Here is a 27,573-nt window from a genome sequence, read left to right as displayed (position 1 = left end):
GGGAAACCCGCCACAATTAGCTTATCTGTTCCAAACAAATCCAACCAACTAATTCGCTTCCACTCGTTTGCTTTCTCATTTCAGATCACAACCTCAGAACAATAAAAAAAAAAACCGCAACAAACTGTGCGTGCATCCCATCGGAGCCTTATGATCTCAATTCCAAAATTGAATCGCATGACTTCATGCCAAAAATCACCGAACCATTCCACACTATAGCTACACGTATGTAGGAGGCGCGGTGTAGTCTGATGCGGTATGGAAAACGCATAGGTCTGCTGGCTGGCTGGTGCCGCACCGTTGAACTTCTGGAAAATAATTTATGATCCGATTGGTGGAATCGCCACCTCTTCTCCGACGACCGAGAACTGCACCTAATAATCGTTAATGGACGAAAAACAGTATCCGAAGAGATGGCTTTCCAGTCTTGACAAAAATAAAAATAAAAATACTGCTATTTTATCTTGTCCGACGTTTCGGTCCGTTTGGGACCTTCTTCTGGGACTCTAAAAGATTATTTATTACATCCATTAGAAAAATTTTACAAACAAAAAACTCTACAATTTTTACCGATTTTTACAGATTTTTCGTCCAGTGTTGTTCTGTGGAGATTGTAAGTTTTTTCATAATTTGCCTTTTAATAGAAACTCAAAACCGATGACATTTAGACGTTCCACAGAACAACACTGGACGAAAAATCTGTAAAAATCGGTAAAAATTGTAGAGTTTTTTGTTTGTAAAATTTTTCTAATGGATGTAATAAATAATCTTTTAGAGTCCCAGAAGAAGGTCCCAAACGGACCGAAACGTCGGACAAGATAAAATAGCAGTATTTTTATTTTTATTTTTGTCAAGACTGGAAAGCCATCTCTTCGAGTATCAACCATACAGTCGAAATACGTTTAGAAAAACAGTATCATCAGAGTCTGCAAGTCCCGGAGGCTCGTTTATAAGTGACCATCAAATTGCTGTTTTTTTTGTGTGCGACAGTCGGACGACAGTCAGTGCAGTGGCAGAAGAAATACGGAAAATTCGAGGGCGGCAAACCGCTTAAAGTTTCCACGGGGCTGAGCCAGGATTTTTAGTGAGGGAAAACTACAGCTACAGAACAGTTCAAAGGGGGTCAACGGTCGGGTGGTGGGAAGTGACTAGTGATGACGGACGAGGACGATGTACCGCTGCTAGTGGAAATTCGTGGTCGTCGTCGTCACCATCGCCAAAATATCACGTCGTACGTCGTTGTCGTCGTCGTAGGTCGTCGCCGTCGTTGCCCCTAGAGAGTGAGAGTGAGCGCAAGTGGAAGAGAGCGCACCACCACAATATACCGTGAATCGTGGATCGGAGGCGGACCAGGTCGTTGTAGTTCTCGCGAGGGAAAACTCGCTTCAGTGTAGAGCCAGAAGTGCAACAGAGCGGAGCTTACCGGGAAGGAACGGCATAGCGCACGGTGACCGACTGAACCGACGTGACGGACGTGTGAGATTGTTTCGCGCGATTAGAAGAGGAATGTGTATTTCTTAGGACCAATGCTGTCCCAAGAATACAAGTGCTGACTGGCGGATGATAAGCGCGGAAAGGACGGCCGGTGGACGTCGACGGATTCAATCAATTATTGATCCAGGACTTGGTGGGGTGGGCGAGGGACTGACCACAGCTGCGAAGTGATAAGCCTTTGAAGTGTTAACGGAAAGTGAAAGGGGTCGTCATCTACGGGACGAAGAAATACCGGTTGGGAGAGTGAAACACAGCGGGCAGCACGTATTTTACAAATGAAAATGCTAAAGTCTAGATTAGTGGCGTGCGGATTTGCGCTGATATTGACGTTGAGGTGAGAATCTCCAGAAGGTGTAGCCGGATTGGGATTTGGAAGTGAGACCGCTGCTGCTGATTGTTTGGGATTGTGCTAATGAACTCAACGCGGGGTACAAAGATTCGTTTGCCTAGCGTGTAGAACTGATAACCGGTGAATAATGAGGCCGGGTTTCACGGCTACAGGTCAGGCACAATTACGGCACGTGACTGGCGTGTGTACAATGCTGTTGGGAGTAGCACGGCGACGGGTGTCAAACTGGAAAGTTCGGTTACGCAACTCTACGAGTTTTGCTTCCGATCCGATATCGCAGATTGAAGTATGTTGGTTAATTACATGCCAGGGGTAGTAAAGCAGGGAAATCGACCTTGACCGTAGATAGCTGTATCATTCGAGTTTCCAACGACGTTCAACATCGTTTCATTCAAAACGGATTCAACAAGGAAAATGTCACCGTAGGTCATCAACCTTGTCGCTTCGTGGACTACTCACGTCATATCCAAAATCTACCAAGTCACTCGCATTTATGACGGGTGAATATGAAGAAAACACGTCGGTTGTTAGTCCAACTACGCGGCGCAATGAGGAAAAAGTACCACAGTCGTTCTGTCAGACTCTAATTAACCTTCTTCGGGCATTAAAAAAAAGTTACGAATAATGCATTGGGGTCATTATGACCCAGAAAATCAAACTTTTATAGAATGATGATTTTTTCACCAATTCAAATGACCAAAGTCTTATTTGACAGATAATTACGTCAAGAATGTGTTGATATGTTGAAATAGTGGTTCCGGGATCATTGGCCACCGGGAATCTGCTACACAGGGCACCATGTCGGACATGTGCGATAGCACTACATTTTGCCAGTAGTTGTGGAATATCTCGCATTCTGGACCACCTAGAAGGATACTGTCTTCGGCAAAGTTGCTCAGAAGACTAAGAGCTTTCACAAAGGAAACAATTTAGTTCGAGAATCACTGACTGCGTGGCGCTAGTGTTCCTATAAGCTTCCAGTTCAGTCTGAATGTCGTATATCTCGCGTTCTGGACCACCTAGAAGGATATTGTCTTTGGCAAAGTTGCTCAGAAGACTAAGAGCTTGCACATAGGAAACAATTTAGTTCGAGAATCACTCACTGCGTGGCGCTAGTGTTCCTGTAAGCTTCCAGTTCAGTCTGAACGTCGTATATCTCGCGTTCTAGACCACCTAGAAAGATACTGTCTTCGGCAAAGTTCCTCAGAAGACTAAGAGCTTTCACATAGGAAATAATTTAGTTCGAGAATCACTCACTGCGTGGCGCTAGTGTTCCTATAAGCTTCCAGTTCAGTCTGAACGTCGTATATCTCGCGTTCTGGACCACCTAGAAGGATACTGTCTTCGGCAAAGTTGCTCAGAAGACTAAGAGCTTTCACATAGGAAACAATTTAGTTCGAGAATCACTCACTGCGTGGCGCTAGTGTTCCTATAAGCTTCCAGTTCAGTCTGAACGTCGTATATCTCGCGTTCTAGACCACCTAGAAAGATACTGTCTTTGGCAAAGTTGCTCAGAAGACTAAGAGCTTTCACATAGGAAATAATTTAGTTCGAGAATCACTCACTGCGGGGCGCTAGTGTTCCTATAAGCTTCCAGTTCAGTCTGAACGTCGTATATCTCGCGTTCTGGACCACCTAGAAGGATATTGTCTTTGGCAAAGTTGCTCAGAAGACTAAGAGCTTGCACATAGGAAACAATTTAGTTCGAGAATCACTCACTGCGTGGCGCTAGTGTTCCTGTAAGCTTCCAGTTCAGTCTGAACGTCGTATATCTCGCGTTCTAGACCACCTAGAAAGATACTGTCTTCGGCAAAGTTCCTCAGAAGACTAAGAGCTTTCACATAGGAAATAATTTAGTTCGAGAATCACTCACTGCGTGGCGCTAGTGTTCCTATAAGCTTCCAGTTCAGTCTGAACGTCGTATATCTCGCGTTCTGGACCACCTAGAAGGATACTGTCTTCGGCAAAGTTGCTCAGAAGACTAAGAGCTTTCACATAGGAAACAATTTAGTTCGAGAATCACTCACTGCGTGGCGCTAGTGTTCCTATAAGCTTCCAGTTCAGTCTGAACGTCGTATATCTCGCGTTCTAGACCACCTAGAAAGATACTGTCTTTGGCAAAGTTGCTCAGAAGACTAAGAGCTTTCACATAGGAAATAATATAGTTTGAGAATCACTCACTGCGTGGCGCTAGTGTTCCTATAAGCTTCCAGTTCAGTCTGAATGTCGTATATCTCGCGTTATAGACCACCTAGAAGGATACTGTCTTCGGCAAAGTTGCTCAGAAGACTAAGAGCATTCACATAGGAAATAATTTAGTTCGAGAATCACTCACTGCGTGGCGCTAGTGTTCCTATAAGCTTCCAGTTCAGTCTGAACGTCGTATATCTCGCGTTCTAGACCACCTAGAAATATACTGTCTTCGGCAAAGTTGCTCAGAAGACTAAGAGCATTCACATAGGAAACAATTTAGTTCGAAAATCACTCACTGCATGGCGCTAGTGTTCCTATGAGCTTCCATTTCAGTCAAATAATTAAGTCCAAGAATCACTCACTGCGTGGCGCTAGTGTTCTTAGCAGCTTCCAGTTCAGTCTGAACGTCTTATATCTCACATTTTGAACATCTTAGAAGGATACTGCCTTGCGAAAAGTTACTCGGCAGACTGAGAGCTTTCAAATAGAATACAATTTAGTTCGAGAATCACTCACTGCGTAGCGCTAGTGCTCTTGGTTGCTTCCAGTTTAGTCTGAACGTCGTTTATCTTGCGATCTGGACCACTTAGAAAAGTAACTTGGGAAAAGTTACTCAGAAGATTGAGAGCTTTCACATAGAATACAATTTAGTTCGAGAATCACTCGCTATGTGGCGCTAGTGCTCTTGGGAGATTACAGTTTAGTCTGAACGTCGTATATCTCGCGATCTGAACCACTTAGAAGGATACTGTCTTGGGAAAAAATGATCGAAAGACCAAGAGCTTCCGCATAGAAAACAATTTAGTTCAAGACGGAATCTACTTCAGGAATCCCTTGTGAAATTTCAGTAGCAATTCCTTTGGAAAGTCATTCGGTAATTTCTTGAAGGTGCCTTCAGCTATTTCAACATTCAAACGTATTTGGAAATTGCTTCTTAAAATATTCTGAATTTTAAATTTTTGATGGTCTTCTTAAAAATACCTTGATTTTTGGAAATCCTTAAGGTAATTCCGATGAGCTTTTCTCCGGCCATGCCATTGTGTTTTTTCATTTTGTGAGGAGTATCTAATTGAATTTCCAAAGTAATAACGAACGAAATTCTGTAAGGAGTTTCCAATGCTGAAAGAATACTGAAGAAATTTTTAAAAATTCAATTTTGCAAAGAGCTGTCGAAAGAATAACAAAAGTAATTGTCAGCTAAATTTCCAAAGGGATTGCAGATAAAACTTCCAAAGAAAGCCGGTATGAACCTGCCTACGGCAGAAAATTCCCGAATAAAGAGATAAAAGAAAACTTCCAAAGAAATTGATAAAGGAAATCCCGTAAGAGTTGCCTGATAAATTTGCACACCTTCTTCAGCCAAAGATCACAGACTGTATATAACTTACACTAGACAACGGATTACATGTAAGACTGTAAGATATCCAATGGCTCAATGAAGAATTTTCCGTTTGGCGAAAATTTTCTCCCGACCGGGATGGGAATCGAACCAACAATTTGTGGCTTACAATACGCCTAAAAGGCTGGCGTTACTAATAGTACAATCACGAACCCCACAGTTATGCTGTAGGTATTTTCAAATATAATAACTTCAATCAATTTCCATTATTACTGCTGAGAAATTTCCAAAAGATTTATCGAACAAAATTTCAAAGAATTGCCGAAATAGAAAACCCAAAAAAAATTATATGAAGTTTTGGATCAAATCCACTAAATATTGCTAAAGGATTTTCAAAGAATTTGCTGAAGAAATTCCGCCAAAAGGAAATTCGAAATATTTTCGCAGTGTTACTTTTACGGAATTCGCCAAAACGGTTTGCAAAAGAAATACCGAATCAGTAAGAATTGGCACATATGTTTCCAAAAGAATGTTACAAATATTCCAAAAGTAATAAGCATAGGGTTTTCCAATTGAATTGTAAAAAAAAAACAAAAAGAACTTTCAGACGGGATTCCCAAAGAAATTTCCGTAGAAGAATTTTTTTGAAAAAGTCCTCAAAGCCATTGCCGAAGCATATGTTACATAAGTTCCTAAAAAATCTTGAAAACTTTCACCAAAGAATTTTTTTATCTATTCGTATATTTGGAAGGCTCAAGCGCCACGTGGGCATAACTGAGCCGAAATCTTTTGTTATTACATTGATTTTACATTTTTCAATTCATTACTGCCTTAAAACTATGTTAGTTTGGGAAGCCAAAGTACTCGCGGCTGTTTCGAGGTTAAGGATTGAAAATAAAATAACATAATATAAAATTGGGAAGGATGGATTTATGGGTTTAAAACAAAATTTTTTGCTTACTTATTCTAAAAACATTGATGGGACAAATTGTCCATATCTGTAACGGAACCAAAAAGAAAGGACTTTATCGGAAGACAACGACAAGAAGAGGACAAACGGAAGGCGGGCGACGACAGACAGGGGCGAACAACAAAACCAAAAGGCGGACAACGAAAACAAGGTACATAATACATCAAACTCTGACAACAACACGTTACAAAAGCTGGTAAATCAGGTTCATGTATTCCAAATCAAGTTCTGCCAACACTTCTCTAACGGGTTTCTGTTGTTTTCCTCGGACCCGGAGAATTTCATGCAGCTCAAATCTGACCTCAGGAATTGCTGCACAGATATCCAAAGTCGCAACTGAAAAAAAAATCCCAATAAACTGCATGACCCGAGATTAAACTGACAGCTCCAAAGAACACAAGTACCACGTTGTAAGAAAATTTTGAAATAAACTTTCAATGTAAAAGCTTCTTTTCTTCTGGGAAGGTTTTACAAACATAGTAACACGGATACACAACGATTATATCAAGCTTTCAGCTACTAAGAACAATACACCCCAAAAATTTTTAACTAAAATTTGCCGAGTTAAAAGTTTTTTTTTTTTTTTTTTTTTAAAAGACAATTTACACCGTCTTCAGCCAGAGGCTGCACAGACTGAACACATTACATACATTAGACAACGGACAACACACAGAACACCCAGTGGCCCAGTGATGAATTTTTCGTTAGATGAAAAGTTTTCACCGACTGGAGCGGGAATCGAACCCACACTCCGAGGCTTACGATACGCCTAGATTACTGACGCCCCTAACCGCACGGCCACGAAGCAAAATATTTGTGAAAATTCAGCAAGGTTTGCTGATTTGTTCAGTCAAATCTACTGATCACCATCAACGCTTTGCTGTAACTCAGCAAATTTTGCCGAAAGTTCAGCGAAAAAGCTTAATCTTTCAGCTCATCAAAATTTGTCATGAAAACTCTTAGTCTTCTGAGTAACTTGGTCCAAGACAGTATCCTTCTAAGTGGTAGAGAGCGCGAGATATACGACGTTCAGACTGAACTGGAAGCCCCTAAGAACACTAGCACCACGCAGTGAGTAATTTTTGAACTATTTTTTTCCTATGTAAAAGCTCTTAGTCTTCTGAGCAACTTTGCCGAAGACAGTATCTTTCTAAGTGGTCCAGATCACGAGATATACGGCATGTAGACTGAATTGGAAACTCCTAAGTACAATAGCGCCACGCAGTGAGTGATTCTCGAACTAAATTGTTTACTATGTGAAAGCTCTTAGTCTTCTGATCAATTTTGCCGAAGACAGTATCCTTCTAGGTGGTCCAGAACACGAGATATACGACGTTCAGACTGAACTGGAAGCACCTAAGAACACTAGCGCGCCGCAGTGAGTGATTCTCGAACTAAATTGTTTTCTATGTAAAAGCTTTTAGTCCTCTGAGTTACTTCGCCGAAGACAGTATCCTTCTAAGTGGTCCAGATCACGAGATATACGACGTTCAGACTGAACTGGCAGCTTATAGGAACACTAGCGCCACGCAGTGAGTGATTCTCGAACTAAATTGTTATCTATGTGAAAGCTCTTAGTCTTCTGAGTAACTTTGCCGAAGACAGTATCTTTCTAGATGGTCCAGAACGCGAGATATACGACGTTCAGACTGAACAGGAAGCACATAGGAACAATAGCACCATGCAGTGAGTGATTCTCGAACTAAATTGTGTTCTATGCGAAAGATTGTATTGTTCTGAGCAACTTTGCCGAAGAAAGTATCCTTCTAAGTGGTTCTGAACACGAGATATACGACGTTCAGATTGAACTGAAAGCTCCTAAGAACACTAGCGCCACGCAGTGAGTGATTCTCGAACTAAATTGTTTTCTTTGCGAAAGCTTTTAATGTTCTGAGCAACTTTGTCGAAGACAGTATCCTTCTAGGTGGTACAGAACGTGAGATATACGACGTTCAGACTAAACTGGAAGCTCATAGGAATACTAGCACCATGCAGTGAGTGATTCTCGAACTAAATTGTTTTCTATGCGAAAGATTTTATTGTTCTGAGCAACTTTGCTGAATGGCATAATCCTTCTAAGTGGTTCAGAACACGAGATATACGACGTTCAGATTGAACTGAAAGTTCCTAAGAACACTAGCGCCACGCAGTGAGTGATTCTCGAACTAAATTGTTTTCCATGCGAAAGATTTTAGTCTTCTGAGTGACTTTGCCGAAGACAGTATCCTTCTAAGTGGTCCAGAACACGAGATATACGACGTTCAGACTGAACTGGAAACACCTAAGAATACTAGCGCCACGCAGTGAGTGATTCTCGAACTAAATTGTTATCTATGTGAATGCCCTTAGTCTTCTGAGCAACTTTGCCGATGCGAGATATACGACATTCAGACTGAACTGGAAGCTCATAGGAACACTAGCGCCTTGCAGTGAGTGATTTTCGAACTAAATTTTTATCTATGTGAAAGCTCTTAGTCTTCTGAGGAACTTTGCCGAAGACAGTATCCTTCTATGTGGTCCAGAACGCGAGATATACGACGTTCAGACTGAACTGGAAGCTTATAGGAACACTAGCGCCACGCAGTGAGTGATTTTCGAACTAAATTGTTATCTATGTGAAAGCTCTTAGTCTTCTGAGCAACTTTGCCGAAGACAGTATCCTTCTAGGTGGTCCAGAACGCGAGACATACGACGTTCAGACTGAACTGGAAGCTTATAGGACCACTAGCGCCACGCAGTGAGTGATTCTCGAACTAAATTATTTCCTATGTGAATGCTCTTAGTCTTCTAAGCAACTTTGCCGAAGACAGTATCCTCCTAGATGGTCTAGAACGCGAGATATACGACATTCAGACTGAACTGGAAGCTTATAGGAACACTAGCGCCACGCAGTGAGTGATTCTCGAACTAAATTGTTTCCTATGTGAAAACTCTTAGTCTTCTGAGCAACTTTGCCGAAGACAGCACCCTTCTAGGTGGTCCAGAACGCGAGATATACGACGTTCAGACTGAACTGGATGCTTATAGGAACACTAGCGCCACGCAGTGAGTGATTCTCGAACTATATTATTTCCTATGTGAATGCTCTTAGTCTTCTGAGCAACTTTGCCGAAGACAGTATCCTTCTAGATGGTCTAGAACGCGAGATATACGACATTCAGACTGAACTGGAAGCTTATAGGAACACTAGCGCCACGCAGTGAGTGATCCTCGAACTAAATTGTTCCCTATGTGAAAGCTCTTAGTCTTCTGAGCAACTTTGCCGAAGACAGCATCCTTCTAGGTGGTCCAGAACGCGAGATATACGACGTTCAGACTGAACTGGATGCTTATAGGAACACTAGCGCCACGCAGTGAGTGATTCTCGAACTAAATTATTTCCTATGTGAAAGCTCTTAGTCTTCTGAGCAACTTTGCCGAAGACAGTATCCTTCTAGGTGGTCTAGAACGCGAGATATACGACATTCAGACGGAACTGGAAGCTTATAGGAACACTAGCGCCACGCAGTGAGTGATTCTCGAACTAAATTGTTTCCTATGTGAAAGCTCTTAGTCTTCTGAGCAACTTTGCCGAAGACAGTATCCTTCTAAGTGGTCCAGAACGCGAGATATACGACGTTCAGACTGAACTGGATGCTTATAGGAACACTAGCGCCATGCAGTGAGTGATTCTCGAACTATATTATTTCCTATGTGAATGCTCTTAGTCTTCTGAGCAACTTTGCCGAAGACAGTATCCTTCTAGATGGTCTAGAACGCGAGATATACGACATTCAGACTGAACTGGAAGCTTATAGGAACACTAGCGCCACGCAGTGAGTGATCCTCGAACTAAATTGTTCCCTATGTGAAAGCTCTTAGTCTTCTGAGCAACTTTGCCGAAGACAGCATCCTTCTAGGTGGTCCAGAACGCGAGATATACGACGTTCAGACTGAACTGGATGCTTATAGGAACACTAGCGCCACGCAGTGAGTGATTCTCGAACTAAATTATTTCCTATGTGAAAGCTCTTAGTCTTCTGAGCAACTTTGCCGAAGACAGTATCCTTCTAGGTGGTCCAGAATGCGAGATATTCCACAACTACTGGCAAAATGTAGTGCTATCGCACATGTCCGACATGGTGCCCTGTGTAGCAGATTCCCGGTGGCCAATGATCCCGGAACCACTATTTCAACATATCAACACATTCTTGACGTAATTATCTATCAAATAAGACTTTGGTCATTTGAATTGGTGAAAAAATCATCATTCTATAAGAGTTTGATTTTCTGGGTCATAATGACCCCAATGCATTATTCGTAACTTTTTTTGTGGCGCCATTTTGGTTTCACCTTAAGAAAATTTTTTTTTTCAAAAGACTCGTTTCTGCAAAATATTAAAAGTCAAGAAGTTTCATTACGATAAGTTAACTAACAAAAGAGATATTAATGGTTGAAATCGCGTTTTGGGTCATAATGACCCTAATGCACGACGAAGGTTAAAGATCGAGGCGTTGTTAAACTCGAAATGGGTGCCAACACATGGCATGGTCTTCGGTGGTGCGCAATCATGGAAGCGCACGCCGCCTATGTAGCAAAAACTCCGACCCAGCAGCAATCCGGACCACACTTAACGGATAGTTTTGCCTTAACCAATCCGGGGAAAAGAAGACGACGGTTGGGAGCCCCGGTGCCGCTGGTGGTGATACAAAAATATACTTTGGTCTCCGTCGTCGATGATGAAGTGGGTAGTGAAAGAGCTGCATCGGCTGCTATGCTATGGACATGGACAGTTTGCGCCGCGCCGGTTTGCAACTTCAATTTCACTGACTTTCAACGCGCAGGCAGGCAGCCATTGCGGGCGGGCGGGCGGTGGCACTTTCCAGAAGTATTGCTTCGGGCCGGTTTAGCAGCCGGATTGTGCGAGTGTGCGGCGGTCGGTGATATACATGATGTAAAAAAAGCAAACAAGCCAGATGTATGATGGGGTGCTAGGGGCTATAATCCAGCCGGGTCGAGTCCCGGGGGGTGACGGTGAAGGCTGGAAGTTCGACTCGGCTGAAATCGAAAGTGAATTCAATGAAATTTCGTCCAAAAAATCAGCGTTATGTGCATGTGGGGAACACGGTATCTACGCGGTGCTTTCAAGCGAACAAACAAACAGCTGATAAGAGCCCAGATTGTAGGTTGTAGTGATTCAGACAGCACCTTTCATGAACAGAATTATCACCACTGTCCAGGTGTGGAATGCGCTGTGCTACGAGGGGCATTGCGAAATATTTTGTTTGCCATCCAAACTTGGGTAATTATTGGTAAGAGCGAATTCAACGAAAAGTGAATGACGAAAATCGCGTGGATAACAGGATACCAACTAATATGATGATGTTTGAATGTGAAGAATGACGTAGCAGTGACGATGTATACTCATGACTAAGGTGCTTCGCCTGCAAATTGGAATGGTAAACTTTGAGCTCACTTGTTGTATTTGTTCAATGGTCAATTCAGATAGTTCATCGAGGAGTCAGAAGTATAGAGTATCTTCACAGCAAGCTTAACGCATTTGCTACAAACGCTGTTGCAAAGATTTAGGTTCTATTTAGTTCTGAAAATCAAGATTCATGTCTATGATATTATAAGATTTATTTTTCGGGAATCATCCTTTTTCATATGATAGAGATACTGGACTTGGATTGAAATTTTTTAGTTCAAAATTCGTTCGATCCAAGTAAAGTTAAAATTATATTCAATTGCTGTATAATTATTTCAATTGTCTAAATTTTCCATTCTTTGTTCTGAGACTTGTAAGTACAGGTTGATATTTGTTGTTCTCTGTTCTTAGATATTGACCATCGTTCGTTTGTTTTTAAGTTTTCAACTCAATAATTGATGATCTTGAGTTCACTTTTTACAGATTATACTATTCAAATCATCACTGGAAACCATTGGACAGTGTCAGATTTCTCTCTGGTAAAATTTTAAAACTCTAATTTTAAGTTTTCAGTTGTGCGTCTCTTTTTATTGTGACGTTCCGATTTTGAGCTTTCAATCATGGATGGAAGCTTGTGAACATTGCCCAAAACAAACCTAACGCGAAGTGCAAAAACTTTCGCATTTCTTTATTCGCGAACAAGTGAAACAAGCATGCACTCGCCTGTTATTCGCGAAGCAGTTTTGTTTTTTTTTTTGTAATTCAATTCAAAAGGTACTCGTCTGGCAGTTCTGCTTTTCAGAAATAGTGAAGCGCAACCACTTGGGTGCGCTGACGTCACGTTTTCGATTCCCGCATCTTATACCAATGATTAGGAAACTCAAATGCATCGTCAATGGGGGAACCCAATTGATGTTGGTGCAAACAATCCTATTGGGTGGGAATAGGGATGTCATATACGTGAGCGCAACACATTGATAGATGATGGAAAATCATTTAATTTGCTTCAAAACCACGATACAATACATTTCCGCTAGTTGTTCGCGAATGAAAGCTCGTGAGCGTTATTGTTTTGCTTTGTACTCACGAATAAGGCGGATGCGAATGAACTCATACAGCTCACTTTCAGAACAATGGTGTTTGGTTGTCCTCCACTTGCGTTACTCAGCCAATTGAACTCAGTCCCGACTCATTCTTCATTTAATCTTGACTTAAAATCGTCTCACTCGCTACTCATCATTGGGTCAATTTTGACTTACTTGACGGATGCCGTTTCAATTTCAGACAATTGAATCCCTGATTTTATATAAGCTTTCAGTTCAGATTGCCTGATATATCTAACTGACACATAATATTGACTTAGATTAGAGTTTACAAAAATTTACATGCTTGGCATTCAAGTGTTTCAATCAGTACAGACCAATTTCACGATGATTATTGCCTAACGACACTCACTGTGACTTTCACTTCTTCCAATGACAACCGCCGTCCATAAAAACAGTATCGAAACACACTACAGCAACTCAAACTAACCACAGCAGTAGCAAAAACATTCAACAGTAGGGATAATCTCTTTTTTCTTGAAACACACGATGAGACACGAAACTCTGACGAGCGCTGCTATTGGTGAACAAGTTGGCGCTGTCATCGTCACAAAATGAAACGAACATTCACAGTGAGCAATGAGTGTCATAATTCCCACGTCGGAGTGACGATAACTTGTATTGGGTTGTTATTGAGTGCAAAGTATGAACGTAGTGGGAGTTCTTATCGTTTCAATGCATTATAATGCATTTACATTGTTTAGGGCTGTAAACAATGCTTTTACTAGCACATTGATCGATTTTGTCATTGTTTATATCGCTTTAGCGATGGAATATCAACTCTCTCAGTTGATTACAATTGTTTGCCTTCGCTAACATTTCAAGGAATCAATGTATCCGTCATTTGGAACATATGTGTCATGCAAACATACTCAAAATCTACCAATAATCTTGTTTATCTTATTCATCTTTGAAACTGAGAGTCTACCAAAAAGATATCTAAGAACCCTTCAATTCTCCGAGGCTGTGGGCAAAGATCCACCTACTAAAAGGAACATGTCAATATCGAAGGATCGTGGCAAAAGTTTGCCATTACTCAAGGCATATCTTCCCGCAAGCATCCTCTCTTAAATCTCTTTCAGTTAGAATTCTTTTAAAATTTATGCGAGGGATCATTACAAATTTCCTCAATTTCTGTATAATTTGATGTCAAGGAAATTTTATGAAGAATCTCATCAAAAAGGCGCCAATAATCTGCAAAGGACCCGGAACAGAAAACAAGACTAAGGACTGGTTTTGTCGCAGGGTCATTAAAATTTAGAATTGTAATGCAGCGGCTACATTCCCCAAAATCAATGCTTGATTATAAACCAAAATCGTTAATTAGGTTTAGAAAATTAAAGCTTTTAGGGACATTTTTAGTGTACGTGGTTTAAAATTACCTGAAAAATATTAGGATAACAGTTCTAAATGGACTGTTAGCGATAGTTTTCCTAATGTCGATTCCTCCTAACATCCTCTGAGAGTTGATGGAAAATTTGCCTAGTCTAGTCTACACATACACAGCTATCTCTTGGAATAATTCTGGAAAATGATAAAATAGACTACTTGGCTTCGCTTCGAAAACATTCCAGGACTTTCAGCCACTCCAAAATGAAATTCTTCCAAGTACACGAAGGAAGTTCTTGGATGCTTTCTGCGGGAAGAATGTAATAATAATAATCTTTAGAATCGTCTGAGTGAATTTTCTAAATGGTTCTAAGTAAAATCTATCGAATAATTCTTGAACATTATCCTGAAGGATCTCGATGGCATTCAGGGAAGAATTCGCAGAGGATTTGTTGGAAACTTTTAGTAGTTTCTGTTGAAATATGTAGCAGAATCCAACAAATTTAAGGACTTACTTTAAATGTCGAAAATCTGTGCATCCCTACGATGGTTTCATCAAGGATTTTTTTTGTTAGTAGAGTAGAATACATTATCGATCTAGGATCGATTTGAAGCACATAAATTTGAAGCACAGATATTGTGGATTTAGCACCAAATTGGTGTCGGAAGTAACTTCATTGACTTCCGCTGGCTTTCCTATGCGTTAAACATAACGTCGGAAGTAGTGCGCTGAATAGAGCATCAGATTTACTATACAGCACACTACTTCCGACGTTATATTTAATGCATAGGAAAGGCAGCGGAAGTCAAAGAAGTTACTTCCGACACCAATTTAGTGCTAAATCCACAATAAACAGACGTCACCGTCTACTCGCTCTCTATCGATTACATTTTTAACAGGTAATTCACATATTTTTTTAGTTAGTCCATTGAAATCTCGCAGCGCTCACCTCGTTTTTGCTCCTGTTTGACGTTTGCTCGCTACCGACATCTAGTGGTGGCTCGGCCAAACACAGCGTAATTAGCATTGAGCGGTTTAGTTTTCATGTAGTTTGTTTTAAATGTTACGTCTGTTTCTCTACGCTTGAAGTATGCAAATCAAAGTTAGTCAAACCATACAAGAAAAGTGAAGTATTAAGAAGATTAAGAAAGAATAGCTGACGATATTTTACCAAAAGCATTGAACAAGTAAAGTGTCACATTCATCGTTTTGACTCATTCGGCATAATGAAACCATTACAATTTCGCCACCAATAGTACAAATCCCTCAACAAAAAAAAAACAAAACTAGCTCAACCAACCTTTCACAGCAACTATTGATAACACCGCTGATGACCCGGTGTACCGAGCGTGTGGAAGAAAACATAGACGCACAGGAACCAAACCAACAACAGCGAACTAAAATTAAGTCGCATTCAGTTGGTTGATCGGTTGGTCGGTCGTTCGGTCAATCATCTACATACCTAATTCAATTATTCCGGAAAAAAGAGAAACGCTAGAACCGGCTTCTTAGAAGAACATGTGACGGTCGCCGGGGCCGAGCCGGGGGCCAAACTTTCCCATAAGCCCAAGCCGACCGCGCGCAATCAAGGCAAATCAAATTCAAAACAAGTCGCACAGTGTCGCGCGGTGCGAATGTCACGATTTGGGGCTACCGACACGCTTGAAATGGTTCACACAAACGATTTATGGGCTTAATGAACATCTCGTCTAGTAAGACATACCTAGGTCCTTGGCGTGGATGTGTGGCGTCGCCTTCATTCCTTCGATACCAAACTTTTGTGTGAAATAACTTTCACGTGCAGTTCTATACCTGCCTATGAGATCGCTGAACCACCTCGGTTCTCTACCTAATTCAATTGAGGAGCAGATGTTCCCTGCCCGTTGTGGTTGACAAATATTGATTCGCATAAGGCAGGCGAACCTTGAATCTTGAATCTGCCGCCTGCCGAACGCCGGGGAGTCAAACGAGAGAAGTCAAGTGTAAACACGTGACGTCACGTCCCCGTTGTTGTGATGTGAACGTTGTCGTAGTCGTTCGGGCTTACGAGCAGCTCGATATGCGGATGATAAAGAAACAATCAGCAAATCTCGGCGCGAAAACCGTGCGGTGCTGCGGTGATCGCGTCGTGGCATGATAAAAATAAATCCAGGCGATTACCGCGGTCGCCGTTGTCGTTGGATGCGATAGAAAGGTCCTAGCAGAAGGGGGGTAGGGGTCCAATGATAAAGGGGGACATGAAGGCGATATAAATTAGGTGCGCTGCTGACGAAAGCGGTTTCATCTTTGAACCCATTGAGTAAATAGGCGAAACGCTGTTGGAACTAATGAAGGTTTGTCGTACGATGGGGTTTACGCAGTATGCTGGAAGAGGATTTGATCTAGGTGATACTCTATGTCAATCTACGCAACTCTTAGGTCAAGGTAGTGCAATGTCTACGGTACATTAACTCGTATCGGAGAATAACTGTGTTTGTTAGGTGTTTGTAATTCAATCGGTAAACGTACAGTATTTGTTTGAGGATATCTGAATTAGATTTACAGTACAGTTCGGAATTTCTTTGGCAATTTAAGCTTCCAATATTGAGATCAGAGCTACTATGGAGTGACATTATCTTTCTTAGCAACGTCACTCCCAACGTGTTTTCTTCATATCTATAACACACTATATAAAGCGGCTGAAGAGTTGTCGTGATTTTATTGTTTAGTTCAATTGTATTCAATGACACTGCACAATTGACCTGGCCGCTTCAGCAATTGTAATTGCAATGCGACTTCTCGCAGAAAACGTCCAAGAAGCTGTTCTTGACCTGTGCCTGAAAAGATTCCAGGATTTTCAGCCACTTCAAAACTGAAATTCTAGAAGGAAGTTCTACTTCTTCTTCTTCTTCTTCTTCTTGGCGTAACGTCCTCAGTGGGACAAAGCCTGCTTCTCAGCTTAGTGTTCTATGAGCACTTCCACAGTTATTAACTGAGAGCTTCCTCTGCCAATGACCATTTTTGCATGTGTATATCGTGTGGCAGGCACGAAGATACTCTATGCCCAAGGAAGTCAAGGAAATTTCCTTTACGAAAAGATCCTGGACCGACCGGGAATCGAACCCGTCACCCTCAGCATGGTCGTCATGCTGAATACCCGTGCGTTTACCGCCTCGGCTATATGGGCCCTGAAGGCAGTTCTACACAAATACAAATAAAGATAGTTCGACTATTACGATCTATAGAGCTACTTATTTCAGCACTGCAGTCCTGGAGAATAGAAACGAAAATTTTAGTTTTGTTTTTCAACGTTTAGACTCATATTTGAGTCTTCTTCAGGTTATACTGGAATGGAATTCCCATAATTAGAGTTTTTATTGTGTAGATTTCATACGGTAAAACCGCTCAGCACCTAAAATGTGTAAACTGAGCGGTTCTATCGTGCATGTTCCGACAGTTCACTTACTTTCTAGCTGTTTGTGTTTCGTTTGGGGTGACATAGAACTATCATTGGATGTAAACAGGCATAAACGATTGTTGGTTACACATATTATTCTAAAAGTGGCTTGGCTTAGACCTACATGTTGGATATCAAGTGAAACGCAGCGATTTTTCTTATTTTGTCTTAAGGAAGCAACTGAATTGTTTGCACTACACCTGGTGAAGCTAACGGTTGGTTTAAAGATGGGGGATCATTTGTAGTTTGATGGTTTTAAAATGTTAAGTAAACTGAACATATGCGCTACCTTACAAACCTTTTGCGAAACAGTTCATCTAATCCAAGCCACTTTTAGAATAATATGTGTAACCGACCATCGCTTATGCCTGTTAATAGCTCAGACATCGACAGTTCTATGTTAAACCAAATGAAAAACGAAAAACGAATAACCAGAATGTAAGTGAACTATCGGAACATGTAATCAACACGATAGTAATTCCCATAATTGCAGTATATTCTGAAGAAGACTCTAATACAAGTCGAAACGTTGAGAAAAATCGAAAACATTCGCTTTAATTCCCCAAGACTGCAATGCCGAAATTAGTAGTTCCACAGATAACTAACAGTCGTTTATGCTAACATATGAAATGTGTGTAAACCCTTTCAATGGTCGTTTCACTGAGGAAACCTAACTGGAAACCATTTAGAAATGGCACATTCATAGCGCTTGGGTGCAAATGACAAACGCAAGCAGTCCCTGTCAGATAGCAATCACTGCAGCAATTCGTTGTAAAGATGGAAGCAGTGACCAAGGTTTTTACAGTTTTTACACACGTTTTGAGTTAAACTTTGTTCTAGGATAAACACCTGTTATCTGTGGTAGCTCTATGAATCTACACAGATTTGTGGATATATACTCATATACTTCCCTTGTGTATACTACTAATTCTCTATTATTCTACAAAAAAAAGGAAATTAAACGAATATTCAAACTTTCAAAGTCCTCCACTTGAAATGTTTCGATGCTATTTTTCCAGGATTTTCACTAGCAAAATCTCCGATGTGTTATTCTTCAGGGGCTTTCTCCTAAACATAGCCTTGGAGTGATTCGTCAATAAGAAGAATTTCTTTAGAAGCTTTAGAAAGATTCACTATAATATACCATTAAATGATTAGATACTGTTTCGAAGACATTTAGATTTTTTTTCAAAAATTATCTAAGTTTTTGTCAAATAGTTCCAGTAGAAACTGGTTCGTAAAATCGTGTAAAAACTTTTCCGGAAACCATGTTTGCATTCGCCGTGTAGTAGCCACGAAGATACTTATACATGACCGAGGAAATCAAAGTTCCAGAACTGACTGGGAATCGAATTCTTTAAATCGTCTTGCTGAATGCCGAATTTACCGCTACGGCTATATGGGCCTCTTGAACAGCTACATAACGTTATTATTTCAGTCTGTCTACTCATTTACAAAAGAAAATTCCCTATTTTTTCCATGTTTTCGTAAATCATTTTGAGTAGGGTACAAATTTGCTTCATTATACGAGTTAATTCCCGTCATATCAGACGGTAAATAGCCAATAATTACACCTATGAAACTTACTTTTGACTCATTAGATGAAAGCAACAAAAATGTTAGCTGACAATAACCAGTATCTATAGCACTGGAAATTGCCTAATTATACTAAATTTCACGTTTCAATTTCAGTTGAGAATTTTACTCGTTTTGCATACGACGAAGGGAACTGCACCAAAGCAGTAGCTAGCCGAATTGATCTTTATCACTGCTCAATTTTCACTTCGCAAATTCAAACCTTCACCAGACCTTCGATTCACACGTTTCCACAAATGCTTTGTAGCACTTTGAAGTTGGATTTCACTGCTGCAGAAGCTGTTCAAAAAATCAAAGAAGTTGATTTGTCCCGTCTATCAAATGTAAACAAACAAGTTTTCTTCGTCGTAGGAAAGATGCAAGCAAATGAGTGCGTGGGGATTTTCTGCATACGAAACATCGTATTTCACAACCACAGAGAAAGATTTCTTCGCTGCACTGTGATGCCGTATTATGATCTTGGTTGGCAAAAATATTATCTGAATTTTTTTGGACGTTACTCTAAAGCTACATCTTAAGCTTACAGTACATTCAACTTAAGAGTACTTTGAACACGTGATTTGATTTGCATTGCGAAGAATTTGACCGACTTTTCGAATACACAACTACGGCAAAACCATAACTTTTGATCATCCTGTGGCACGTAGAATGTGTGCCGGGAATTGGATTCGTGTTGTGCCCAAAATAGATGTGGACTAGACGAAAACAGAATTCGAGGGACTCTTGTTCAATCTCATTGTTTTAAGGAAATGGTAGTTGTTTCACTATATTTTTTACATTATATAAAAGCTTAATTATGAACAAGTAATAGATACTAAAATGAGCATCAGAAAATCGATTATTGTTGGTCGACACTTAGTATGACGAGAATTACACAAAAAACCAAAAAATACTAATAAATTGTAGATCATATACAAATGATTGAATTTCTGACGGCATTACTAGACGGAATACAGTCGGAATTTCGAGGAAAAAGTGCAGTTTTCAAAACAGTTTATGAAAGAATTTCATGATAAATGATTATGCGATTTTCGGTAAAATTGAAGACAACGTATTTGCCTTTTTCATACGCCAAAGTGTACTGAAAGGCTATATTTTCACTCCAAAAACGAATTTTCGATAGTAGGTTCGGAGGGTCAAGTCTCATATACCAAATAACTCAGTTCAACGGAATGAGCAAATGTCTGTATGTGTGCGTGTGTATGTGTGTCTGTGTACAAAAGAGGTACTCACGTTTAAGGCACTCCTCATCGGTCGATTTTAGGATTTTAGCACGAATCGAACCAGAATTTTACCGCATTGTTTGCTATTAAAAATGGTCCGGATCGGTCAAGGCGTTCCGGAGTTATGGCCATTTCAGTGATCCGGATCAGGTCCGGTAAAACTGGCCGTATATAAAACTGAACCAAGCCCCATCATGCGACACATCAAACTGCGCCGATTTTTGTAACCTTTGGCATGGTTGACGAATTTTGTGCGAATAGCAACACTGGAGACCAGAAATTCCAAGATGTCGGCCCAAAACTCAAGATGGCGACCTTATATTCAAGATGGCGGCTCAAAATACAAGATGCCGGCAATTTAATAGAGTTTTAAGATCTAAAATCATGCAATATGGGTATATTAGGTATGGGGAAGATGCCCAAAGTTCACCAGATAACCAAAATGGCGGCCTAAAATCCAAGATGGCAGTCTTAAATCCAAGATGGCGACTCCAAATCCATGATGGCAGCTGTTAAATGGAATTTTAGGTCCTAAAATCATGCAATATGAGTATATTTGGTAAAGGGAGATACCCGGAGTCCACCAAATAACCAAGATGGCGGACTAAAATCCAAGATGGCGGCGTAAAATTGAGGATGGCGGCTGTTTAATAGAATTTTAGGCTTAAAACCATGAAATACAGTATGCGGCAGGAAAAAATGCGAAAGTGTTTTTCAACTTCAAACTTCATTTTCGTCCATTTGACATTAACCAATCTATGTTTCAACGTTCCATGATCTATAATAGGCTAGTTTTCTGAAAAGTTAATTAAAAAATTTCCCATTTTGGTCACTAACCTTTACAGGGCGGCGCCTGAAGATGAACACAACCAGAATTTTCAAACCGCAAAAAATCGCACAGGTCGCCAAATTTCGCATCTGATAAAACAAAATTTTTGATTTTCTCTACAATATCATCAAATATATGTACTTATTTCATCTGGTATGTGAAACTACATGGATCTGGATCAGTGTGATCTGGTTGTTCATCGAATTTGAGCTAATTTTGTTACTGTTATAGTCATTTTGTTTAATAACCATTGAACGCACAGTTTATTGATATCCGCTTATTAGGCCTACATTATCACATGTTAAACATCAAATATGTTCATTTTTATTTTTCAGTGCTAGAATATTGACATTGACTGATACACTGTTATGAAAAAATACACATATATATCCTATATTTAGCGTGTAATAGTGCCTTGAACTTTTCGCATTTTTTCCTGCCGCACCCTGTATGTGTATATTTGGCATGGAGAAGATGTCCGGAGTCCAAAGATCGCGGTCTAAAACCCAAGATGACAGTCTTAAATCCAAGATGGCGACTCCAAATTCAAGATGGCGGCTATTTAATGGAATTGTAGGGTCTAAAACCATGCAATATAGGTGTATTTGGTATGAGGAAGATGTCTGGAGTCTAAAAATGACGACCAGATTATCCAAGGTGGCGGCTGTTTAATGGAGTTTCAGTCTTTAAAATCTTGCAATATGCCAGCCTAGGGCTGCAAGACAATAATAATAACTTCTAAGGGATTAGACAGAAAAACCTCCAAAAGTTCTATTCGGAATGACAGTTAGAATTCATCCAGGAGCTGCTGCAAATGTTCTCATGTCCACCAGATTTTTGATTTTAAACTTCAATTGCACCAGAATTCTTTTGCAATCGTAAAGAATCGCTTTGTATGATTCGACTAAAAACCTCCTCTGACAAGAATTTCTTCATTCTTTTGAAAAAAAAATATCTGCAGAGTGTAGATTAACCAGAAATTTATCCAGTTATTCCAGAGAACATTTTCATGAATTTCTTCAGACATTTCGCTAAAAATACAGACAACATAGACATGTAGCATAACAGCATTGATTGTTTTTAGGGGATGTGAAGGGTTGTGAAGTTCTTATGCATATCGATACAATGCATCAATTAAGAGCCCGAAAATCGAACACCTGATTGATTGTCACTACCGCCACCGATCCTATCCGCGACATCGAAAAGTGAAATACCTTGTTCGACTTTGGTTGTCATACGACTCAACGACACATGCGAGCAAGCGGCGATACTGATTACAGCCTTTGCCACTTTCGTAACCCATCATCGAAAAGCTGACGTCAACCCTCATGCGGCACATCGATATTGACACCAATCATATATTGAAAAATTATCAATTGCTCCAACAACAGTAGGGAGGGGTTCAAAGTCCTTCGCCTTCATCAAGCGAACGGTAATTACTGTATCATTCCAGCGCGAGCGCCCAAGCAGTCTCACTTCCAGCAAACAATAAAAAAAAATCCCAATCTAGGACCACATCAGCTCCGTGCCAGACATGTATTAATCAAATCTCTATTTACCATTTCCCCTCCCGAACCTCCCAAACAAAACAGCATCTGTTTGCCGAATGCCTTGGCCAGCGGTGCCGCCGATGACAGCGACTACCACTACGCCGACGAGTACGACGATGAGTATGACGACATCTACGAGGACGACTCAGCCCGGGAGGACCAGAGTTCACTTGACAGTGACAAATTGTTGCCGCCGGTCAGTAGTAGCACCACCACCCGGAGTTACACGGACAGTACAACGACGGCTGTGGCGACCAGCCGTAGTACGGCAGCTCCACCGCTGTGGAGCGATGAAGATGACGGTGAGTACCAATTGTGCGGTTGTCCACTGGTCCACGTGGTTATTAATGATTCTTCCGGGGGTAAATATAATTGGATTTCTTTGTCCTTCTCGGTGTTCCTTGCGCGCCACAGTCCGGGAGGAGTACCCGTGTCCACGGGATTGCACCTGCGAGGACGGAACCAAGTTTCTGAACTGCTCCGGGAGATCCCTGCTGGAAGTTCCGACGGATCTACCGCGGGATGTGATCCGGTTGGACCTAAGTGGGAACAACATTAAGGCGGTTCCGGTGGAAGCGTTCCAGAACTGTACGGAGGTGCGGGAGATTCTGCTGGATCGGAACGTGATCGAACAGCTGGACAAGGAGGTGTTCATGAAGTTGGTACGGCTGGATGTGCTGGGGTTGGGTGGGAATCAGTTGAGTCATTTGGCGGTGGATACGTTTGGGGAGGCACACGGGCTGAGGAGGTTGGTGCTGAACGAGAATCCGCTGGTGGTGCCGGATGAGGGGCCGTTTTTGGAACAGGAGGAACTGGAAGAGCTGGAGATGGCTCGGTGTAACTTGACGGAACTGAACAAGGATACGTTCAGTGCGTTGGCGGCGTTGAAGTGGCTGAATTTGGCGGGGAACGAGTTCGATGAGGTGAGTGTTGAAGGGTAACTTCTATGAAATTCTTAGAATTATTTGGACAGAACTTCCCGGAAATCTTAGAAACAGAACACTCAAAATCTTCATGGGATGAAGCCTTTGGAAACGGCTTCCCAGGAGCCTTTGGAAAGGGCTTCCCAGAAGCCTTTGGAAAGGGCTTCCCATAAGCCTTGGGAAAGGGCTTCCCTGAAGCCTTTGGAAAGGGCTTCCCTGAAGCCTTTGGAAAGGGCTTCCCTGAAGTCTTTGAAAAGGGCTTCCCTGAAGCCTTCGGAAAGGGCTTCCCTGAAGCCTTTGGAAAGGGCTTCCCTGAAGCTTTTGGAAACCGGCTTCCCTGAAGCCTTTGGAAACGGGCTTCCCTGAAACCTTTGGAAACGGGCTTCTCTGATGCCTTTGGAAACGGGCTTCCCTGAAGCCTTTGGAAACAGGCTTCCCTGATGCCTTTGGAAACGGGCTTCCCTGAAGCCTTTGGAAATGAGCTTCTCTGAAGCCTTTGGAAACGGGCTTAACTGAAGCCTTTGGAAAGGGCTTCCCCGAAGCCTTTGGAAAGGGCTTCCCCGAAGCCTTTGGAAAGGGCTTCCCCGAAGCCTTTGGAAAGGGCTTCCCCGAAGCCTTTGGAAAGGGCTTCCCCGAAGCCTTTGGAAAGGGCTTCCCCGAAGCCTTTGGAAAGGGCTTCCCCGAAGCCTTTGGAAAGGGCTTCCCAGAAGCCTTTGGAAAGGGTTTCCCAGGAGCTTTTGGAAAGGGCTTTCCTGAAGCCTGTAGAAAAGACTTCCTGGAAGCCTTTTAAAATACCCCTCAAAAGCCTTTTGGAACGGGATTTTTTTGTGTTTTTCATTGTGGTTTCCTGAAGTATCTTGGAAGAACATTTTTGTGCATTTGGAAAGCAATTGTTTAAGTCTTTGGAAATGGCTTACCAAAAGCATTTCAAACGTAAGTGAACTCAATTTTACTCATTTCCAGGATCTCAGCACCGATGTTTTCGAACCGCTGCAGAACCTCCAGCGGTTACACGTCCCACCGCTTTCCGAGGACACCGTTCGCGACCTATGCGACGTAGTAAAATCGATCGACGTCGTAGACATCACGACCCACAACGTCAGCTGCTTCTACCTAGCATCAGAGACGTCCTACGAGGAAAGCATAATCACTCAACGTCCAATCACCCCGGAGCCAAAGAAGGAAACCACCGAAGGTAAGAAATTCCTCACCACTTTGCGAGTGTGATCCTTCCAGGAATTCTAATTTCATTTCCTTTCTCTTTGTAGCGCCCGAAGAGAGCAGGCCCAGCAAGCCGACCAAACAGGTGAAGAAAGTGGTCCTAAACGAGAATGAAATTGACTCCGATGAGGACTCAGCGGTCCAGGGAACGCCTGCTCCTCCATCCAGGCCTTCGGTGCCGTCACGGAAATCATCCAGCACTACCACCACTACCACCGCTGCTCCCACGGTCAGTGGTCCATCGTCAGCTTCGATAACCCACGCGGCGGACGACCCCAAGGAGGACGTCAAGAAGGAGAACACAACCGATCATGGCAACCAATCGCTGCTGTCCTCGATCAGTTCCGACACCATGAAGCAACTGCTGATGGGAATCATCGGGCTGGGGTTGCTCATCCTGCTGATCGGTATCATCTGCCGACAGACGGGCCTCAAGAACAAACTCTGCGGCTCCAAGCGAAGACCTGCCCCAACGGATCAGGTGCGACCGGCCGAGGAAGTACCGCTGAACAAAGTCTAGAAGAGTCCTGCTCCATTCTGCAATAGTTTTGAATAGTTTCCCGGATAAACTGCCGCTTCGTGTGTATGTGATATTACTTAAAAAGTATTAGATTACGAATGGGGCAGGTAACGACTGCTGTTCGGGTTTCCCTGAATCCGTAAGACGTCACGGAAACCTTATGCAGCAAACAGCAATGCGGTATCGCCGGCGGTGCTTCATCGGGTGGGAATTTGGTGGAGATTTGCCAAGCAAACAGTAATCCCGGCTATAGATAGAGGCACGCGGACCAACCACAACAATATTTGCACATTTGCCAGACACTCATACACATGGAAGTAATAGGAAACGCATTTTTTAGCAGTACGTGGGACAATTGAAACCATAAAGGAGAGAGCTTGCGGACGGCGATGGCGCAATTCTAGTCGAGGGTTGCGGCAGAGACAGAGGAACCGTTGTGATTCGAATTTTGGGCACTAAGTTTTAAGGAAATTTCTGATCTTGATTGACTAATATGGTTAAAGTTTAATGAACTTCTGTTGTACAGATTTTCACAAGAATTCAACCGATGTTTGGTGAATCTTTAACAAAGTTTGGTAGTTTCGTTTAATGTCGTAGATTTACCAAATTCTATTTATAATAATGATATGCAATGGTCCGGGATTCTAACCACAACGGTAGTTCGTCAAGACGGACACGAGCAGGTATAAAACTAAGTGAGTGGACAGGAAAAAAATACCTGAGGGAACAAGTACAGTGCAGTGAAGTGACGCCACACGACCAAAAGCAAAGTTGTAAATATAGTTCGTAGGAAAAGAAAGAGGCGAAGCAGCATGTGAGAGCCTACGTGTAAGGTGCGAATCAGTCAGCCGAGCGGTGTGACACATCACCCGACAAGACGGTACTCTATACTATATAACCGTCGACGGTGACGACGGTACGAGGGTGATGGTTGAAGGTTGCGTACGGTAACGAATGAATGAGTGTGTTCTTTATAGCTCGTAAGTAGGTTATAAGTAGGCAAGCATCCACACTAAAACGCCTAGGTAGGTGGAACATTCCTTTTCGATTGAACAAAGTAGTAAACGATTTCCTAGCAAGTTTTTGATAAGAGATTAGACGGTTGCACGTGGAAGCTAATTTTAAATAAGAGGAACCAAAAACAAGCTCTATGTATAAACCCACTTTTGTGATGTTATGGACCTTATCATGTATTCAGACAGCAAAACAAACACCCTTTTCGTATACGCGTAAAATAAACATTGCATTGGACTAGCATATGGTAGGCACTTCCACAGAAATTAACATTCATAAGATAGTCAATACAGCAATTACTTGGAAACAGAAGTCCATATTTGTTCACACATCATAGCCATCACTACTGAAGGCCATTCTCTCGAAGTGCTAAAAGTAGGTGCATTCATAGGTCAACTTCATCACCCATTAGTAGTTTGTAATTAGTAGGCAACTTGTTGCAACACTACCAACCAGCAACAATTCATTCAAACAGAAGATTTTTAGAGGTGCAAAATAAACACTAGCCATTCGAAGTAGAGGATTGTGCGGGAAAAGTTGTTTCATTTCGCAGATTGGTACGGTGACGGTAAGGCAACTTGCATGCAAGAAGGATGGGGATTTCACGGCAGGGATGCCAGGAAATTTACTATTTTGTAACTGTTCCCTTCCCACGACTTTGAACGACTATTTCTATGCCAAGAAAGCGTCTCCGAAAAAAGTGTTTGACCAAAAGTTATTGCAATTGGGTAAATTTTACAAAATCATCAAACAAGTTTTTAGTTGTAAATCAATAGCTTTCTATTGCTTATCAATAGTTCCACTGTTGAAACAAGCAGTTCGTATTTAGATTTCTTCTTCTTCTTTTTCTTTATGGCTCGACGTCCCCATTGGTACTTGGCCTGCCTCGTTTCAACTTAGTGCTCTTTGAGCACTTCCACAGTTATTAATTGAAGGGCTTTCTTTGCCTGCCATTGCATGAATTCGTATATTGTGAGGCAAGTATAATGATACACTATGCCCAGGGAGTCTAGAAACCGGAACGGGAATCGAACCCGCCGTTTCCGAATTGGCGATCCATAGCCTTAATAACTAAG

At 41.7% G+C, this 27,573-nt stretch overlaps 2 protein-coding genes across 3 annotated transcripts in view; one reads left to right on the top strand and one right to left on the bottom strand.

Annotated features, from left to right (window-relative positions):
* The window catches only part of LOC109409885 (serine/threonine-protein kinase ULK2), a 140,673-nt gene that overhangs the window by 73,336 nt on the left and 39,764 nt on the right, over positions 1–27,573 (bottom strand). The gene's annotated exons all lie outside the window — the stretch shown is intronic.
* Positions 918–27,017, top strand: LOC109409886 (trophoblast glycoprotein). The gene is made up of 5 exons (XM_019683402.3): positions 918–1,828; positions 22,862–23,121; positions 23,234–23,742; positions 24,706–24,937; positions 25,011–27,017. Exons 1-5 carry the CDS (start codon positions 1,770–1,772, stop codon positions 25,481–25,483), a joined length of 1,533 nt encoding a protein of 510 aa, XP_019538947.3. The 5' UTR covers positions 918–1,769; the 3' UTR covers positions 25,484–27,017.

The sequence above is a fragment of the Aedes albopictus genome, chromosome 3 (assembly GCF_035046485.1).
Source record: "Aedes albopictus strain Foshan chromosome 3, AalbF5, whole genome shotgun sequence".
Classification (NCBI taxonomy): domain Eukaryota; kingdom Metazoa; phylum Arthropoda; class Insecta; order Diptera; family Culicidae; genus Aedes; species Aedes albopictus.
This window is presented reverse-complemented; position numbering and strand designations above follow the sequence as displayed.